At 33.1% G+C, this 18374-nt stretch overlaps 1 protein-coding gene across 1 annotated transcript in view; it reads left to right on the top strand.

Annotated features, from left to right (window-relative positions):
* CYLC2 (cylicin 2) overlaps positions 1–16658 on the top strand; it is a gene marked incomplete at both ends in the record, with an annotated part of 66462 nt that extends 49804 nt beyond the window's left edge. Inside the window, one exon of the mRNA XM_081066700.1 lies at positions 16539–16658. Coding sequence (XP_080922826.1) covers positions 16539–16658 — 120 coding nt within the window. The remainder of the gene's footprint in view (positions 1–16538) is intronic.
* Positions 16659–18374: the final 1716 nt, after the last annotated feature.

Below are 18374 nucleotides of genomic sequence, written 5' to 3' on the forward strand. Positions count from 1 at the left end.
TGCTGTACCCTACATCCCCATGACTACTTTTTAACAACCACTTTGTCGCACAGCTAGACTGAAAAACAGAGACTTGACATGGAGCTGATGAGTCCTGGAAAAACACACTATTCCCCAATATTCCCCAATAAAAAATAAAATAAATAAATAAGTAAATATATATATGTAGTTATTGCTATTTATTTATTGATTGATTGTCTTAAAGAAATCCCTCTAAGATTCCTTGTAATACCGGTTAGCTTTTTCTTTTCTGGGAAGATCTTATCTGCTTTTTGATTTTAAATGATATTTTTGCTAGGTAGAGCAATCTTGGTTCTAGGTCCTTTATTTTCATCACTTTGATATTTCTTGCAAATTCCTTCTGGCTTATAAAGCTTCTGTCGAGAAATTGGCTGATAGTCTTATGGGAGCTCCCTTGTAGGTAACTAACTGCTTTTCTCTTGTGCTTTTAAGAGAATTCCTTTTATTTAGGCCTTTTTATTTCTCTCATATCTCTCCTTAATATACAATCATTTGTCAATGTCTGAACATAGAGATCATATTTTTATTACATTTTAGTGTGACTAAATTCTAAACATATCCAAACATTACCATTGTTAATACACCTTCAGTATTTGCCAATATTGATTTTCTTCTCGTTATGTGTCATATTTTCCTGTATCTCTGAATTCTTGGTATTTTTTCTTAATTGAATGCCTGATACTATGAATTTTATATTACTGGAAGCCAAATATGTTGCATATTTATTGGAAGCCAAATATGTTGCATATAGATAGATAGATAGATATAGATATAGATATATTATATGTAATATTTTATATGTATATTTTAATTTAGATAAATTGTTTGGGACTGTTTTTTCATGTTTTCTTTTAAGTTTTCTTAGATGAGATCAGTGGTCTTTGATTAATTTTTGGTAAAGTCCTTCCAATTATTCCACCCAATGTCCCCTGAATAATGATGTTTTCCACTCTTGCTGATAGGAAATGAAGTTTTCCCAGCTCTGTTTGCACTCCTGAGATTGTTCTCTCTGTTCCTTTTACCCTCTCCTTTTCCCAGACTCAGGTAATTTTCTTGCTTACAACCCCTGATTCATACTCAGCAGAAATCTCAGAAGGGGCCCTTGCAGTTCTCTGGACTTCTCTCTCTGGTAAACATTCTCTTTTCAGGTACTCATCCTTACAGTCTGTAACTGCGATGGCTTCAATGCATTCCCAACAATGACCTTAAATCAAAGAGTCTACTGGATTCTGCCAGGTTTTCCTATTCCTATGATGTAGCCTAGAAATTTCCTCCCATCAGGAAGCCTTTGCAACCCTAGAGATGTAAATTATATATATATATATTATATTTTTTAAAATATATATATATTTTATATATTTATATATAATATATATAATTTATATATTTATATATAATAATTTATATATTATATATTACATTGATATTTTATTATTTATTGATTTTTTATTATTTTGATTATTTTGAATATTTATAATATTTATATATTATATTGATTTTTATTATTTGATTTTTATTATTTGTTGATATTTTATTATTTATTGATTATTGATTTATTGATTTTATTATTTATTGATTTAAAATTGATATTTTATCATTTAACAATATATTATATTGATAGTTGATATTTTCTATAATATCATATATGTATATATTTATATATAATAATTTATATATTTATATATAATATATAATATATACTTTATTATATATTTATACATATATTTTTTTTTTCCCCCTAGCAGAGGTACAGTTGATTCAAATCCACCTCCAACCACCAAGTGGGAAGCCAATTTGTATCTAGTAAAAAATTCATTTCAACATTTGTGATTTTCCACCTGTGTGTCTGGTTTCTTAAGATTCTCCTCTGAATTCCCTTTTAAAAACTTATTTTTCCCCTTATTAATTAATAGATCAAATCAAGTAGGTTCATGTTATATTTGAAAAGTAATGATTTGAGCTACTTAAAATATGATCTTTTAAAAAAGTATAGGTGTAATACTCCATAGAGTAAAATTTTCTTAACTATTGCCCAATTGACGGATATTTGAACATTCTTCATTTTCACTATTATAAATGTATTACATTTATTTCATTCATACAGCTTATTTATTCTTCCATTGAAAAATTCTTTATAGCAATAAGTCAAAAAGATACAGTGGAAAAACAAATGGTGCTGGGAAAATAGGAAAGCCACGTGCAAAAGAATGAAACTAGAATCTGTCACCATGTACTAAAATTAACTCAAAATGAATCAAAGATCTAAACATAACCCCTGAAACAATAAATTGCATAAAAGAAAGCAGAGGTACTAAACTTATCGATTTTAGGTTCAGAGAGGATTTTATGAACTTAAAGGCAAGGGAAGTAAAAGCGAAAATAAATGAATGTGACTATATCAAACTAAAAAACTTCTGCACAGCAAAAGAAACCATCAGCAAAACACAAAAGCAACCAACTGAATGGGACAAGGTATTTGCAAACAACATCTCTGATAGGGGCTAATGTCCAAAATACAACTCAACAACTACAACAAAAACAAACAATCCAATCAAAAATGGGCAGAGGACCTGACAGACATTCTCCCAAGAAGACATACAAACGGCCAACAGGTATATGAAAAAAGGCTCAACTTCACTAGTTATTAGGGAAATGCAAATCAAAACCACAATGAGACACCACCTCACACCTGTTAGAAGGGCTACTACTGTGTTTCCCCGAAAATAAGACCTAGCCAGGCCATCAGCTCTAATGCGTCTTTTGGAGCAAAAATTAATATAAGACCTGGTCTTATTTTACTATAAGACCGAGAATATAATATAAGATAAGATAAGATAAGATAAGATAAGATAAGATAAGATATATATAATATAACATAGTATAATACACATAAAATATAAAGTGATATGATATGATATGATATATGATATGATATGATATGATATGATATAATAATACTGGGTCTTATATTTATTTTTGCTCCAAAAGACACATTAGAGCTGATTGTCCAGCTGGGCCTTATTTTTGGGGAAACATGGTATTAACAAGACAAGGAATAACAAGTTTTGGAGAGGTTGTGGAGAAAAAGGAACCTTCATATACTGCTCGTGGAAATGTAAATTGGCATATCCACTGTGGAAAACAATATGAAGATTCTTCAAAAAATTAAGAATGGGATTACCATGCAACCCAGCAATCCCTCTTCTGAGTATCTACCCAGAAATTCTGAAAACATTTATCCATAAAGATACATGTACCCCTATGTTCATGGCAGCATTATTCACAGTGGCCAAGACATGGAAATAACCAAAGTATCCTTCAATAGATGATTGGATAAAGAAGATGTGATGCATATATACAATGGAATATCACTCAGCCATAAGATGAAACAGTGCCATTTGCAACAACATGGATGGATCTTGAGATTGTCATGCTAAGCAAAATAAGTCAGACAGAACAATTTGAGAACCATATGACTTCACTCATATGTGGGATATAAAACTGAAAGCAACAAAAGAACCAGACAAACAAAGAAACAAAAACTCATAGACAACAATTTAGTGGTTACCAGAGGGTAAGGGGGGTGGAGAGTGGTAGAAGAGAGAAAAGGGAGTCAAGTAAATGGTGATGGAAGGAGAACTGACTCTGGATGGTGAACACACAATGCAATATATAGATGATGTTATTATGGAAATGTATGCTTGGAACCAATATAATTTTACTAACCATGGTGACCCCAATAAGTTTAATAAAAATTAAAAACAAAATAAAACAAACAAACAAAAAAAAACCTCTCTTATTTAGGAAAAATGCAAAATATATTTAAATAAGTAAAACAAAATAATTTTTTTTATTTAATTATTTATTAGTTTCAGGTGTACAAGACAAAGTAATACTTAGACGTTCATCATTTATATCCCTCACACTGTGAACCCCCCTCCCCCCATCCACTATCCCTCCGACCTCACACTGAACCATCACATTATATATATAAAATTATAGTTGACATTCATTAATGTTTAGCTTCTGGTGTACAATGCCATGATCAGGTATCCACAGTATCCCTGAGGTGGTCTCCCAAATAGGACGCATGTCCATCGGATACCCAACAAAATCTTTACAACATTATTGAATACCTTCCCCACATTAACATGGATGGATCTAGAGAACATTATGTTAAGTGAAATAAGTCAGAAAGAGAAAGACAAGTACCATATGATCTCACTTATATATGGAATCTAAAGAAAAGACTATGTGAATGAACTAATCAGAAACAGTTTTGGGGACACAAAGAAAAAACCGAGAGTTGTTAGATGGGTGTGTGGGGGGGGTTGGGGATAAGGGGAAAGGTGAAGGGATTTGGAAGCAGCTGGTAACCACAAGATGGCCTCAGGGCTTTTTTTGAAAATAATCATTTTTAAAGATCATGATACAAACTGTTTTATTGGGACTTCAGTTCTGAGCACTCAACTTACTGGTACGGCTGGCCATTTCTAATATAGATTGTTGCACAAATTTTGACTGTAAAGATATTGCATTTTAAGCATTTAGTACTCGTTTTGAGGCTTCTGAGATAAAACTGTAAGATATCTAGTGGAATTATAATTTAATTTTATCTTTTATTATTGATAGTCGATGACCAAAAACTTAATGAAGTCCAATTTTACTAGTTTATATGTTTGGAGTCGGTGCTTCTCTAGGCCCTACTGGCACTAATTTATAGGCTCCTATTGTAGGTACTTTATATCTCTAAGGCCTCATTTAAAATGATATAAAGTCACCCAGGGCCATGTATGACATAAAGACTCATTTCTGAGGTTAAAAATAAAGAGTAAGTACTGCCAAGTGAGTTCCCGTGCATATACGTTTGAGTGTGTGTACATTTTTTATTTAGCAAATTCTTAAATTAAAATAATTCTTTACCTTCATTTCTAATAGTAGGTCAGAGAAGTTACCTGAGAAAAAACAGATCTTTTATGGCAATCCATTGCTTTCTTTCATAGTCATCATCTATTGATTTGAAATAATATAATTCAGAAGCTAATTCTCTCTCACAATATTTTAAATGTGACTTTATTGATAGTTCTATCAATGTGGCTAGGCCTAAAATAAACCTCACAATTGTAGAGTTTGTTATATTTTTATTAGGTTTAAATCCAAATTAAATCAAGCAGAACTGACAATATAAACTTTAAAAAAATGGGACTTTAACTTTACTAAAGTGTACAAATGGAAAGCATGACATTGGATTGTACGCTAATGTTCAAAAACAAATTACTTAAAACTTGTGATGGGAAAGTTAAATTACATATCCATGTGTTTATTCGTATGTTTATATATTTTTATTAAAACAACTTATTGAGTAACGATGTGTGTCAGACTAAATACTGATAGGTGGAAATAAAAAGTTAAGTACTATGTTGTTTTTGCCTTGAAGACATTTAAGAAATGCTGTGTAGAAAAGTCCCACAGAATAAGAAAACGGCAGAGAACAGCAACTCTCTGGAGACATTAGAGAAAAATTGATAATCAAGCACACATTTTAGCTGTTCTGAAAAATGGGTCACATTTCTGAAATGAGGAAATGGATTCCAGGCAGAGAAATGCACAATTTTATCCTGTGATTAGGGAAGAATTCCAGGCACAGGCTATACAAGTTTTGTGGAGAAATAAAGACAAGTTGATAGATTTGATGAGAAGTATTAGGTTATGATCAAACAATGTAATCTTAGCGTGGATATTATAGTATTTTGACCTTTTCCCATTGGGGAATTTTAGGATCTTGAAGGAAATAATTAAATCTGCAGAACTGATCACAAGGGAGAAACTGAAGCTGGTGTATCAATTAGGAGGCTCTTACAATACAGTATCCCCCCTCCATCTCTGGTTTCACTTTACACGGTTTCAGTTATATGTGATCAGCCACAGTCTAAACATGTTAAATGGAAAATTACACCTCACTTCATCTCATCACATAGGCATTGTATCATCTCACATCATCACAAGAGAAAAACACATACAGTGCAAGATATTTTGAGATGGTGAGACTCCATTCACCTAACTTTTATTACAGTATACTGTTATAATTGTTCTATTTTATTATTAGCTATTGTTGATAATCTCTTACTGTGCCTAATTTATAAATTAAACTTTATCATAGGTATGTACATATAGGAAGAAACATAATGTATATAGTATTCTGTATTTTTCAGTTTCAGGAATACTCTACGGAGCTTGGAAAGCATCCCCCACAGATAAGGATGGCTATTGCAATTTTAATAAAAATTACACTGGTTAGAATTAAGATGACCAGGTGAATCAAAGAAGTTTCATGGGTGGAATTTTAGAATGAAAGGAGAAAAATAATTTTCCAAAATTTTGGTAATTAATATTAAGTCCTTATTTTCCTATTGTTTTATCAAGCATAACTTTAAACAAAGATTAATTACAACTATAAGAATGATAATTATAATATTTAGTATTATGAGAGGCAAGACTTCTATCTCAAGAATTATTTCAATCTTTCAATTGTGAAGGTTCAAAGTATTTTTAATAGCTAATGTTAGCTACTTCAATTTTTTCCCAATTCCAGTACAGCACCGAGTGGCAGAGTCTAGAAAATTATGAACTATACATTCCAGATTCCATTGCAACTAATAATATAAATATTCCTCTATTAGGACAACTCTTTTGAGACTTAGAAAGAAAAGAAAAATAGTAATAAGGTCATCTTCCTGTTTCCCAGCTATAATCATTGGTTACAAAGGTTAGGCAGTATGTTCTAGTGTTTCTTGGTGGCCAGGTATGGTGGCAACATTACTCCTACATAAAAATAGATCTGGTGCTTGCCCCAGAGTTCAAAGCTTCTCTAAATTCAAGATCTGTTTGTTATGGAAGTTATATGCAAATCTCAGATTATAATTTGGTTCCATAATCATTCCACCGCTGATTTTAAAATACCTAGAACAGTGTATGTTGTTTGCACTGAACTGTAACAAACAATTAGGTTTGTGTTATCAAAGATTAAAAAAAAAACTTAACATTCTTAAAAATTATAATATTTGCACACCCCAAACTAGTGCTATGTGGAAATTTTAATTTTTATTTATATATAATTAATATATCATAAAATTCACTGTGTTAACATGTACAACACAGTTTGTGTTTTGGTATACTCATAAGGTTGCACTACCATCACAACAATTAACTCCAGAAAATTTTCATCATCCCAATAGAACGCCTGTACCCATTACCATTCACTTCCCATTTTCATCTTCCCTTATCCATTGCTAACCACTAATACACTTTCTAGCTCCAGGAATTTACTTATTCGGGAGCTTTCATGTAATTGGAATCATAATAAATAGCCTGGCTTCTTTTACTTTGCGTAATGTTTTCAAAGTCCATCCATGTTTAGTATGTATCAGCATTTTACCTCTTTTAATATCTGACTAATACTCCATCACATGCATATATCATAGTGTATTTAGCCATTCATCAGATGATGAACCTTTGAGTTATTTCCACTTTTTGGCAATTATAAATATTGTTGTAATTAACATGTTTTTCTGAGGACATATGCTTTACATTCTTTTGGGTATATACCTAAGTCATACTCGTGTGGTAACTCTATGTTTAACTTTTGAAGAACTGCCAAAACGTTTTTCCACAGAGGCTGTACCATTTTACATTCCACCAACAATGAATAAAGTTTCCAATTTCTCCAAACCCTTATCAACATGTTATTATTCACTTCCACATAAAAACTCTGTGGTAGACATGAATTTTACTTTTGACAGCAGGAGCTTTGCAATAGATTTATGAGTATTTTATAAAAATGAAGGTTGATGAATGAAAGATAATGATATAAAAAAAGAAAAGAGAAAAGTCAAATATTTAAAACACTAGAAATTGTGGATTCCTAGTGGTAATTAATCAGGCAATTACTATTATATTACATTTACCTTTTCAGGTTGGTGAGTATATTTTCCAACACTAGAAATAATTTGCAAAAAATCAAAATTTTCATCAATGAGTAGAAATTGTAATATCTAAACATTATCAGAAAATTTACAGCATATTTGAATAAAATTTGAAGGACTTTCTTACAAAAATAAGCATACACATAAAATAAAAGAAAATCAATTATACATTTTCTCTGATCCATTTTTTCTATATTTATTAAATACAGTCTCACTGTAGAAATTTCCAATATCTGCTTTTAAAAATTTCTCACAATAGCACAATCTAGAGGAAGACACTAATTATTTTATTTAATTTTTTTAAAAACATGAATGTTGGAGTCAAAGGTTAAATCCTAGCTCTGGCACTTAAAAGCTATGATTTTGGATGTTGGTTTATTTATTTAATATCTCATTTGTAAATAAGGGATATTATGTTTTACATACAAAGAATTTACATTTTTGAGAAAATATATTGCTATCAAATCAGCTTTAAAACAATAGCTAGCAAACATCAAGTCCATAACGCATTATGGTTACTTTTACTGACTACCCATTTATCTAGAAGGTTTTTCCCCCCTCATACTTATTTTATAATGTTTTATACATATATGTAGTATTATAGCAAAAATGTTCTTATTTAAAATTTCACCATAGACATTGTCCCAGACAATTAAAAACTTTCTTAAGCACAATTTGGTTGTCTGGCTAACATTCTCTATTTGGAAAATAGTTTACTTAAATATCTAAATGACTGTGTATTTTCTATTTACAGCTATTAAAATTATACATAATAAATATTTCTGAATTATTTTGCTTTATATTTCTGAGTGTTTCCTAAAAAGAGGGATTCATTAAAAGTTTATATCCTTTGAAATATATGCATATACTTAATGTTCTTCATATATATTATCAATTTTAAATGTACACTTCTTAAACAATATTTTTAAATTGAATTAATAGACTTTATATTTGGAACAGCTTTAAATTTACCAAAAAATTAAACAATTAGTACAGAGATTACCATATACTGTCCCTCCCTCATACATATTTCCCTTACTAATAACACCTTGCATTGGAACAGTACATTTGATGTAATTATTGAACTGCTATTTTTATATCAGTATTATCTAAGGTTCATTTATTTCTTGATTTGTAAGGCTAGAATGTTTGAAAATAAGCAAAAAAAAAAATCTACAGATATAGCTTTGGTTGTATATCTACCTGTGCAGGGATGTATTTTAGCCTTACTCTGCCATAGAACAATGACATCATTCTTATGATATTCATATAAATAAAACAATAGGTGACTTTTCTTCCACATATTTTAGTGCCATCATTACAATCAATTCATGAATATAATCAATTTATGCCATTGTATTAAGTGTATTACATCAGCAAAGACAAATACAATCATTGGCCATTCATTAAAGCATAAATGCAAACTGTAGTGTTTGTAATAATGGTAATTAAAAAACAAATGTGCTGATAATAATTATACTTAACTCTTGAGAACTTTCTTTTTACCAGATATTCTTACTTTATATGCATTGCTTCAGCTGAGTCTCTTGTCATAAAAATCTAATTTTTGTTAACTCTATTTTGTAGATAAAGAAAGTGATACTTCTAGAGATTAGATAAAATGCGATGAGCATAGTATACTGTAGAAGTGGGATTCGAAATAAAACCATCTGATTCCAAAGATCTTGTGCCAACCTCTTAAAAACTTTCTAAATCACTCTTCTGCAAACAAGTAGAAAGTAAACTAAAAGTTTTTTTTTTTATAATTTGTGAAAGTAATATCACAATATTGAATAAAAAAGATTTTAAATAAGCAAAATGAATGCAGAATATGATCCAGTGGTTATTAAATATTGCCTACTTTTTATATAGAACATAAAAGAAAAGAAAAGGTGGTATAAGCATGTTATCCCTGATCTCACCTTACTTTGATTTGTCTTTCTCTTTTTTTTAATACACTTAAAATTGTTTATGAATTTACAATGGATGTGCACCTGTGCTGGAAGGTACCAAATCTTCCACAACTGAAAACATTTATTTAAATGGGTCATTTATTCCATTTGCCAGGACATGACTGACTGCTTGTATTGTTTCTCTGTAAACAACTGGAAATAATTCATCAATCTCAGAAAAAGTGGCTAATCTTTATTAATTAGTGATAGGTTTTTACAACATGATAAACTGTCTTTCTAACATGTGTTTATAAATAATTTAAAACATCCTTTAACACCATCAGGAAAAAATAATCACTTTTTTTGGTAGGTTAGCAAACTTGAGTCTGGGAAACATTTAAAAATAATATTGGGAAACATTTCTTAATCAAATATTTAAAGAGTTTGTGTAATAGTTTCAAATCCTCAACTATCAAATAAGAAATAATACCTGTGATTGATAAAATAAGCAACAACTGCGTAAGCAGATAATGTAAGTGTTGTTGTCAAAGGGAATATCTCAGGGATATAAATGTTGATTCTTCAGTGAGGTACAGGGACGTAGGAATGTAGGGTAAGAGGCAACTGTATTTATCAAAAGCAACTCAATTCTACTTTGTTTGGTATTTAATTTCTTTAAAGTAGCCTTTGATTAATTTTTACACATATTTAACAAATCGATTTTAAAAGATAGATTAAATAATATGTAGATTATAACCATCTGTGTCCTAAATTTCAGTGGTTATGCCTTCAGTTACTTCAGTTACTTACAGATAATAACATAAGACACTGTTCTTACGAAAGGAAACCAGAGGAAATAAAATATAAGAAATAACATGTTAGTGCCTACATAAACAACTGATAGTTACTGAAGAATTCACAGCAGAGTACATGTCTGAGAGAAGCCTTGAAGGATAAGAATTTCAAGAGCTGGACTAGATATGAAAAGAACACTTTGCAGAAGGGAAAAAATAACACATTGTGTCCTACAGGTAGGAGCATATGAATATCATTTGAGTATCGTTGAAGAAATAGCTAAAAAGGAAGGAAACTTAGTAAAACATTCTTTTGAAAATATGAGAGGGTAGTATTGTTTAAAAAAAACTGATAACCATTGGTTCATTCATTTAAAAAAAAAGTTATTTCAGTAACTGCCAGCCACATAGTTATTAAATAAATTCCAGTTTATCGGGTAATATAGACTAATAAACATACCATTAAATTGCACTCTGGTAAATTCTACAATTAAGGTAAGTTCTTTGGGAGGACATAGGAACACATAAAAGAATCACCATTGTAAGGTACCTAGAAGTTATAAGTAAAGACTAAGCTCATAAATAGCTGGGAAAACACTATTCAAATTAGTGTTTTTCCAAAAACTCACAGACACAGACAATAGTTTAGTGGTTACCAGAGGGTAAGGGGGGGCGGGGGGTGGAAGATGAGGGTAAGGGGAATCAAATATATGGTGATGGAAGGAGAACTGATTCTGGGTGGTGAACACACAATGGGATTTATAGATGATGTAATACAGAATTGTACGCCTGAAATCTATGTAATTTTACTAACAAATGTCCCCCCAATAAATTAAAAAGAAAAAAAATAGTGTTTTTCTATATACCGTGTTTCCCTGAAAATAAGACTTAGCCGGACCATCAGCTCTAATGCATCTTTTGGAGCAAAAATTAATATAAGACCCGGTCTTATTTTAATATAATATAAGACTGGGTATAATATAATGTAATGTAATGTAATATAATATAATATAATATAATATAGTACAATACAATATAATACCGGGTCTTATATAAAACCGGTCTTACATTAATTTTTGCTCCAAAAGACGCATTAGAGCTGATGGTCTGGCTAGGTCTTATTTTTGGGGAAACAGGGTACTTGGAAAACTGAGGATAAAGAATATGGAGTATTTTTTTAAAGAAATTTAAGTGCATGGACTTAAGTCCTAAGTTGAATAATAGATCAAGTCTTAAGCTGAATAATTAGTTAAGCCTTGGTAAAGTTATTAATTTCTCTTAACTAAAGATTTTTTCCTCTGTAAAATGGAGATAATAATGATAGCTTTCTCATGGAGCACTGCACAAATTAAAGGGAGTTATATAATTCATGTTCATTTCCTTGCTCAGAGTAAGTGCTAGGTGAATAAAAATGGTTCTGGTTGTTATGAGCTACCTAAGCATAGGGACTTTGTCTACTGGGCAATGTATACTTAGTTCTCAGAACAGTACATGACACATAAGATATAATCAGTATTTCCAAATGCATGAATGTTGTTATACAAATTATTATTACCACGTCCAAAGAAAGAAACTTCTGATCCAGAGGGTGGCTGAGACTTAATCACACTGATATAAGAACAATCATGAAATGTTATTCTCTTGGATTAAGAAACAAAGAAACCACTAGTAATTTCTCTGGAATGTCATCATTTGAGCAGTAAGTGAAGAAGAATGAATGTAAAATGAAGAAATATAGAGACCCAATATAAAAATACATTTCAAGCAACTTGATCACAGAAAAGGAGGATGGAAATAAGACTGTAGCTAAAGGAAAATACATATAATTTTGTCCCCCACCCTGCACACACAAACAACTGGATTTGGGAATACATAGCAAAAAAAGAAAAGTTAAAGAAACAGAGATGTCATAGATGAATGAAATCTGTGTTGAGGTAAAAACAAGAGATGGAGAATTAAATCTTACTTGAAGAAGTAAGTAAGATCACTCCACTGTACCGCAAGGAAGAATCAATGATGTAGATACAAGTATATTTGCAGATTCAGAGGTGGGTAAGAAAGAGTTGACTTTGTAAGCCTGGGTCCTTCAAACTTTGAACATTCAATAGCTGGACTATCCTTGGGCCAGCTCCTAGGAGATAATCTCTGAACCCTTGAATTATTTTGCTTAATAAGAGTGGTTCTGTGTGCTTAAGGGCTTGAGACAAGCTGTAGCTGTTTCACCAAAGAAGTTTATTCTGTTAATGTAATTTATGACAAAAGGTTGCTTTTGTTGTTCTTGGAGTTGGGGATGCTGGTAGCGAGGGGATATGGTTGGTATCTGAGTGGCTGAGACTAGTCACATGGACCCCAGGCACCAGCAGAAATACATGGATCATGGTTTTCATCTTGTATTGACCAATCTGTTATTCTCTGCTGTAAGGCTGAAAACTGAGATGTAATCTGTATCTGCTCCTTACATAGATGTATGCCATATGCTTCAAAGATACTAGGTAAATAAACACTGCTGGATGAGTAAAATGCCATACCCATCACTCAAAAAACATTCCTAAGCATGTCCAATTGAAGGTTATTCAGTGAAATAATTGCTTTCCAAGCAAAATGACTCTTTACTACAATGGTTTCATAGAGAGAAAATACATAATCAAAGCATCAGTTCCCATATTCTCATTTAGGGATCAGAAAAAACACCTTTTCTGTAAAAGGCCTGACAATAAATATTTTAGGAATCTGTTACAACTACTCAACCTTACTATCCTAGCCTGAAAGAAGCTGAAGACAATACATAAACAAAGGGATGTGCCTGTTTTCCCATAAAAATGTATTTACACAAACAAGTAGGGAGAAGGGTATGACTCTCTAGTTAGACGTGGTCCAGATACCTTAGTTTGCTGGTCCCAGTTCAAGACATTACATGTGCACTATCTCATTTAATTTTCAATACTTTATGTGAGGTAGAGATTATGAGTCCTAATTAAAAATGAGTAAACCAAGGAAAACAATAGTTGAGCAAAATGTTATTCAGTTAATAAAAAGTAGATTTGAAGTTTTGTAAATATAGTTCTTTGATCTGCTAATCATTATATCTATTAGTCTTTTGGTAAAGTGTCTATATCAGCCAAGATTAATTTCAACTATGAATGACAAAATTCACAAAACTATAACAGCTTTAAAAAATACGTACATATAAAGTCAGATATTTGCCCCAGGACTGAAGTGGAAGCTGATGATCATAAGAACCTCAAGTTTTTTTTACCCTGTTGCTCTGTGAGTCTCTTCATGAACCTTCCAACTCATGATTCAAGATTCCTACTCAAGCTCTGGGTAGCATATAGGTATATACACATTCTAATCAGCAGGTCAGAGAAAGGGAAGAGGAGGAGAGGAAGGCAAAGCTATATGCGTCATTAAAACTTTCCATGTGCTACATACCACAATTCCACTTCTCCTTAACCACATCAAGAAAACTGGAAAATAAAGTCTTTATTCCATCCAGACACCTACCTACAAGGTAAAGATGACAAATTCTGTAACTATAGAAGGGCAGAATTGAAATGGGGAAACTGGCAGACAAGGAAGGTGTTGTATGTGGGTTTTACATAAGCTCTGTCATCTAGTTTATTTTCATAAACTAGTCCTAGGGACTAATAAAAAAGAGTCCTAGGGAAGTTAAGTGTTTTTTTTCTAAACCCACAAAGGTAGTAAACAACAGAAACAGGAAATAAATCCAGTTAAGTGTGATCTCCAACTCCATATAATTTTTACTAGAAGAGTGATTTTTTTAAAAAAGATTTTATTGGGGAAGGGGAACAGGACTTTATTGGGGAACAGTGTGTACTTCCAGGACTTTTTTCCAAGTCAAGTTGTTGTCCTTTCAATCTTAGATGTGGAGGGTGCTGTTCAGCTTCAAGTTGTTGTCCTTTCAGTCTTAGTTGTGGAGGGCACAGCTCTACTCCAGGTCCAGTTGCTGTTTCGAGTTGCAGGGGGCACTGCCCACCATCCATTGTGGGACTCGAGGAATCGAACTGGCAACTCTGTGGTTCAGAGGACATGCTCCAACCAACTGAGCCATCTGGGAGCTCGGCAGCAGCTCAGCTCAAGGTACCGTGTTCAATCTTAGTTGCAGGGGGCACTGCCCACCATCCCTTGAGAGAGTGGAGGAATCGAACTGGCAACCTTGTGGTTGAGAGCCCGCACTCCAACCAACAACTGAGCCATCCAGAAGGCAGCTCAGCTCAAGGTGCCGTGTTCAATCTTAGTTGCAGGGGGTGCTGCCCACCATGCCTTGCGGGACTCGAGGAATCCAACTGGCAACCTTGTGACTAAGAGCCCACTGGCCCATGTGGGAATCGAACCAGCAGCCTTCGGAGTTAGGAGCATGGAGCTCTAACCGCCTGAGCCACCAGGTCAGCCCCTAGAAGAGTGATTTTTAAATATTTAGTTTTCAGGGTGACTTCAGAATCTGACAAAAGCTATAATTCATATAAAAAACACTTATACTAATATGACCTGTCTTAAAACTTTTGAAGGCACTGTCTGTAAAACCAAAAATAGAACGTAACAGCAGTTATTCTCAACAACAATGTGAAGGAAAGGGTAACATGTTTCCTTGAACACACATGGGCCTATTAGGAACTCTGAATCAAGAAATTTCAGAAATCAAGAAACTACACCTCGCTGTTCATAATTTTCTCATGTACAAATGACTTAAGAAAATGACCCAGAATTTTCATGCATCTTATTTCTTTCCTGTTTTCATGAAAATTTTTTAAATTGTCAAAAAATATATATAATTTTAAGTGTGTGTGTGTGTGTGTGTGTGTGTGTGTGTGTGTGTGTGTAAGGATTCCTAGGTCTCTAACTTTCAAACTTTTCTGAGAAATATAACAATCTGAGAAATATAATGAAAATTATTATATTTTCTTTAAAGACTAGGAGATTAAATAAGGTATGGGTGGGAGGAAACAGCTTTCCTCAATCTCCGAAGCAAATGAACCAATATTAAACCTTCAGTCTCTGCCAGATTTGCTTTTACGTTCAAAGAACATCATTTTTTAAATTGCTGCATTTTCTCCAAATAACAAATTATTTAGATGGAATTGAAGAAAGCATCTGAGTAGTTAATGGTCTCTCTTGGGAAAAAACAAAAAACAAAAAAATAAAACTATATATGCAAATATGATATTTACAGAGAAACTTTGATTGTAAACACTATAATTACCTTGGTCACATTCTGTTATATCCATTTTAAACCAGGCCATAATTTTTCACTTGAGGCATGAAAGCATGACTTCTTTTCCTTCCTTTACGATACAGATTAGCTCAGTCATCATTATCCAGAGAAAATTATGGGGGATTAAATGTAAATGCTTTCCTGCTCACCTCACCCCTTTCCATCCCCTGGAGTCCCTCCTTTTCAGAGAAAATCATATAGAATTATGCAATTTGGGGATTGGAAGGAAATTTAAAGGTTACTTACTTAAGCTACCTTTCTGAAGTATGAATTGGATACCTGATTATAAGGAGTGATAATTGTAGCAAATATAATTTCAAGGAAATCATTAAGATTCTAGGGTCCTGCATGTAACAATGAAAGTAAAGGAATTTTCACAAAAACATTTAATCCATTAAGGCTAGGATCTGACCATAGCTTTACACTTGCATTTAAAACTACAGAGATTTGGATCCACAGAAAAGGCTGATGATAAAAAGAGGAAGACAAAAAATCCTTAGCAGGCAGCTGTCACCCTAGTAGGAAGGGAGGATTTGAAAATATCAAAGGGAATATGAGCATTACATTTCTTGCCCCTTTGGTGACCTCTATGTTCTATTCATTTATTTATTTTTAGACTGTTGGTGGTGTCTTGCAAGCACCTGGAAGGGCAGTCGCCATATTTCAGTCTCTTCCTGAAAGTCAAGAGAACATTAACCCCTCAGTAGGGCCCTATGTCCCTGCGTGGTACTCGTGACGCAAGTAGGGAACAAAGTCCTGACACATGGGTTCAGATAGAGTGAGTAACACAGCTTTATTTGGGAGCCAATGTCTTTCCAGAGGCCAGTGCTCTGGTAAGCACAGAAGGTTATATAGAGTAGAATAGAATTTAATAATGAACCAAGTCCCAGAGTCAATAAGGATGGAGAAGGTTCCTGGTCCCGGAGAGGTGACTGGGCCCACGATGGGTCTTAGGCGAGCTGGTCTTGCACCTCCCAGAGGACTTTGTCAGATAACTCGGATGAACGTCCCGGAGAATCATTCCAAAGGGTCTCGCTCAGAGCCTCGCAGAGGGTCTTAGCCCGAGCGCCCAGTCGGACCACTCATGGCATTGCTCTGGAGTTCTGCTTTTATCCTCTTTTCCTTGGACTTGTTTGCTTCTTAAATGATAACCAGAGGTTGTTTGCCAGGAGTTGTTCACCTCTGAGGTGATAACCAGAAGTTGTTTTGGTGAAGGTGTTTATCACTCAATTTTGTTATGCTCAATTTCATACAAAAACATATATTTACTTCACTCTTATTAGTTTCCCACATGTGCGACCATAGTCCTGTCCCTACTAGTAAACAACTTATTTTGCAAACCTCAATCCACATATATGCTCTATACATGGTGGGAGTAGGGAGAAAGTAAAAGGGGAGGACAATCAAGACACTGACAAAATGGAGGCTGAGAAAGGTGGATGGGGCCTTTTCTGTTGATCAATCATATGAGAACTGTTTTCTCCTCCCTGTAGTTAGTTAAATATTATAATTGATCAAGAAGAATCATAGTCCCATATCTATATCCTAGAGATAGCTAAATGACAAATAAGTAGAGGGTGCTGATAATATAGTTATAAAAGCAGAGGGAGTCCGAGTTTGTTACTGCTCCCTGCCCTCATACACCTGCCTTCTGCGTAGAGTACAGCTGTACATCTTGAACAAAGTAAACATCCCATTCCCAGAAAGAATTTTTTCACAACCATTGGAGTTCCTAGGGCAGAATTAATCATTTTTTTCTTATTCTTATACTGCACTATTCAAATATATGGTGCCTCTCTTTCTACATAGTAGTATATTTTATTTTTTAATAAATGAGCGTGGCTCCCTCCATGAAATCAGTAAGTGTAGGGATCTCATTTTGTACAATGAGGCACTACCCCCACAGGGCAAGGTAGAAAGAACATAGCACAGCACAGGGATGGGCATAGACACTAAAAACTTAAGAAACACCTGAAATTTGATTGTAAGATACTTTGATAGATAGGAGAAGAGTGACAGATACTGTAAGAATTAGTGAGGCTCTTATTGCACTAATTTTTTGGTGCCAAACTTTTACCTGAACCATCCTTCCCATTAGATGCCCCATCTTAACTTATCAAGTAATTCCAAAGTTTTAGATATAAGTTTGCTAGAATCAATGTATTTATTATTCAGTCTAGTTCATATCAGTTCCACACTTATCTGAGCAATACAGTCCAGTTAGGTAAGCTTAAAACACACAAGAAAACGTTAAGATATTATTTTCTTATATCTTTTCTTCTCTCTCCAATTACCTCCCAAACTTGGATGCATGCAGGTATCTGTAACATGAGCCTGTATCCATTCTCAGTCAATTCTGTCTGGAATTAGCATTGGACTCTTCCTGCTACTTGGACAAATTTTTAACCTCTTATAATTATTAGTTACCTCATTTATATAAGTTCATTGTAAA

The sequence above is a fragment of the Rhinolophus hipposideros genome (genome assembly GCF_964194185.1).
Source record: "Rhinolophus hipposideros genome assembly, chromosome: 11".
Classification (NCBI taxonomy): Eukaryota; Metazoa; Chordata; class Mammalia; order Chiroptera; family Rhinolophidae; genus Rhinolophus; species Rhinolophus hipposideros.